Source organism: Argiope bruennichi, chromosome 2, assembly GCF_947563725.1.
Source record: "Argiope bruennichi chromosome 2, qqArgBrue1.1, whole genome shotgun sequence".
Taxonomy (NCBI): Eukaryota; Metazoa; Arthropoda; class Arachnida; order Araneae; family Araneidae; genus Argiope; species Argiope bruennichi.
The window spans coordinates 137773526-137776093 of NC_079152.1; the positions used below are offsets into that span (position 1 = coordinate 137773526).

Sequence of the window (2568 nt, forward strand, 5' to 3'; positions counted from 1 at the left end):
ATAAATAAATTAGTAAAATTAGTAAATTAAGTTTTAATTACATTAATAAATTTTATATTTAATACTAAGTAATAATTTTTAATTAATAATATGATTGAAATAACAGATATTTGGAACAAATATTTAAAAATAACAATAGCAAAATTATTTGTTATTCAAAAAATCGTGGATTATGCATCTCTATTTAAATCACACATCTCTTTGAAAATAGAGATGCATAATCCACGATTTTTTGAATAACAAATAATTTTGCTATTGTTATTTTTAAATATTTGTTCCAAATATCTGTTATTCCAATCATATTATTAATTAAAAATTATTACTTAGTATTAAATATAAAATTTATTAATGGGGTCAATTCATGTAACGTAAAAGTCACATATCATGTACTTCTTGCGCATGGCATTTAAGTTTCATCCGCACTGCTTTCGTCGATCAGTCGGCCATTAACGTTCTCCGCCAGGTAAAAAGTGGATTTTTAGTTTGAAGTTATAATTTTAGAGTCATTTTCTTTCCTCTTATTATGTGTTAACAGTGGAAATACTGGTGTGCTGATGGATGCATGCTTTAATGCGAAACACAAGAGCTGTCACGGTTTGACATCGAATCAGATAATATTCTTATTCAGATACTTTCATTAAAGACTCTGCTTTCGATTTTTTGGATGAAAGGGCATTTGTTTATGGCGTAAATATAAAACTCAAAGCCATTCTCAAAAGTAAACACAACCTCTTTTAATGAATTCCAAACTACATATATATCTTTTTTAACACCGTTGCCATTCGGAACAAAACAAAAGCTGAAACATAGACAATATTAATAGATATAGAGAATCAACGCGACATCCTCCCACCTAAGTTAATATTTTACATTAAAACTTTAACTTACACATAGTTACAAGAAAGATATATAAAATTAACAAAATTAAAATTGTTCACAAGTCCAGTCTTTTAGGTATTTTGACCGTACGACCTGTTCTAGTCTTTTGAAACTGTGGCTCAAAGCCTACATCACCCACATTGTTAGAGCCAGACTCTTTACAAGTTTCCAACTTCTTAGTTGAAAAGTTCTCAACAATAAGATCATCATTAGAGACTTCTAGTGGATACAGTCTCTGAGTTGGTCTTAGTAATTCTTCATTTGCCGTTTTAAGTCTCACAAGTCTTGTTACTCCATCTTGACCTGGAATAATCTCTATTATTTTTCCCAGTGGCCAATTCAGTCGCTTGGTGTTGTCACTTCCTATCAATACAACATCGCCGATATTCACTTTCACTGATCTTGTCTTATCCGATTTTTGAATAAGTGCTCCTATATATTCGGATCTAAATCTTTTTCACAAATCCTTTTGTAAGTTTTCTCTGTATTTGACTCGTTTATTCAGACTTCTGTGTCCAATATCATCAAGATCAGGAACACCACTTGTTTGAATGTCTTGAAGAAATAGAGATGGACTTAAAGGCATCAAAGTAACATCATTTTCAGTAACATAGGTCAATGGACGGGAATTGATCACTGCTTCACAGTCGCAGAGAATGGTGATCATTTCTTCAGAAGTTAAAGAAGCTCTTCCTAGTACTCGCCTCAGTAAACTCTTGAGAATACCTATTAATCTCTCCCACCAACCTCCCCACCATGAGGCAGTTGGTGGATTAAACTTCCATTGAATTGGTGATATAGATGTATCATCAATAATCTGCTTCCAGTTTAGATCTCGTAGCGCATTTGAAGCTCCTACAAAGTTAGTTCCGTTGTCACAGTAAATTATTTTACTTCTTCCTCTGCGGGATATAAATCTTCTAAGGGCTAGTAAAAAACTCTCAGTAGACATGGACTCAACCAATTCTAGATGCACTGCCCTGTATACGGCGCAGGTGAATAAGCAAATCCAGGATTTGGTGTTACCTTTTAAGATCACTGGACCAGCAAAATCAATGCCACAAATTTCAAACACAGCCGCTTCTCGGAGTCTGTCGTTTGGAGGGGTTGCTGTGCAAACTTGCACGCTTTTTGCAGAAAATCTTCTACATACGGTGCACTTATTAATCAGAGATCTCACCGTTTTTCGAGCATTAAGAAGCCAAAATCTCTCTCGAAGAATATTTATTAAAATTTGGGTATCAGCATGTGCATTTTTTTCGTGATAATATCGTATTAATCTCTTGACCACCTCATGATCGGACGGAAGAATAGCTGGAGTTTTAAACTCTTCTGAATCCTGTCGAAAGGTAAGTTTCGTTTTCAGTCTGAGGATTCCACTCTGATCCTTAAATACTCCTAAAGTTTTTAATTTATTATCTCTCTCGTCTACAAAGCAATCCTCTTGAACCATTTTGATTAATAATTTCTCGGCTTCAAAAATTTCATCAAAATCAAGGTCTCCATGTCTTTTCTTAATTTTTTCAGCTCGACAATTAAAGGTAAACCGTAGAATCCAGGCAATTAGATGAACTATTTTCTGGTATTTCGAAAAATATTTGTAATATCAGTCTTCCTTAGGAACAAAACTTGTAGAAATCAAACTTCTTGTCACAGATGAAACTATGGTCTTTTTCTTTTCCCGAACAA

At 33.5% G+C, this 2568-nt stretch overlaps 1 protein-coding gene across 1 annotated transcript; it reads right to left on the reverse strand.

The window, feature by feature from the left end:
• Nucleotides 1-1336: 1336 nt before the first annotated feature.
• On the reverse strand, nt 1337-2332 carry LOC129962355 (uncharacterized). The gene has a single exon (XM_056076102.1). It carries the CDS (start codon nt 2330-2332, stop codon nt 1337-1339), a length of 996 nt encoding a protein of 331 aa, XP_055932077.1.
• Between the last annotated feature and the right edge of the window lie 236 nt (nt 2333-2568).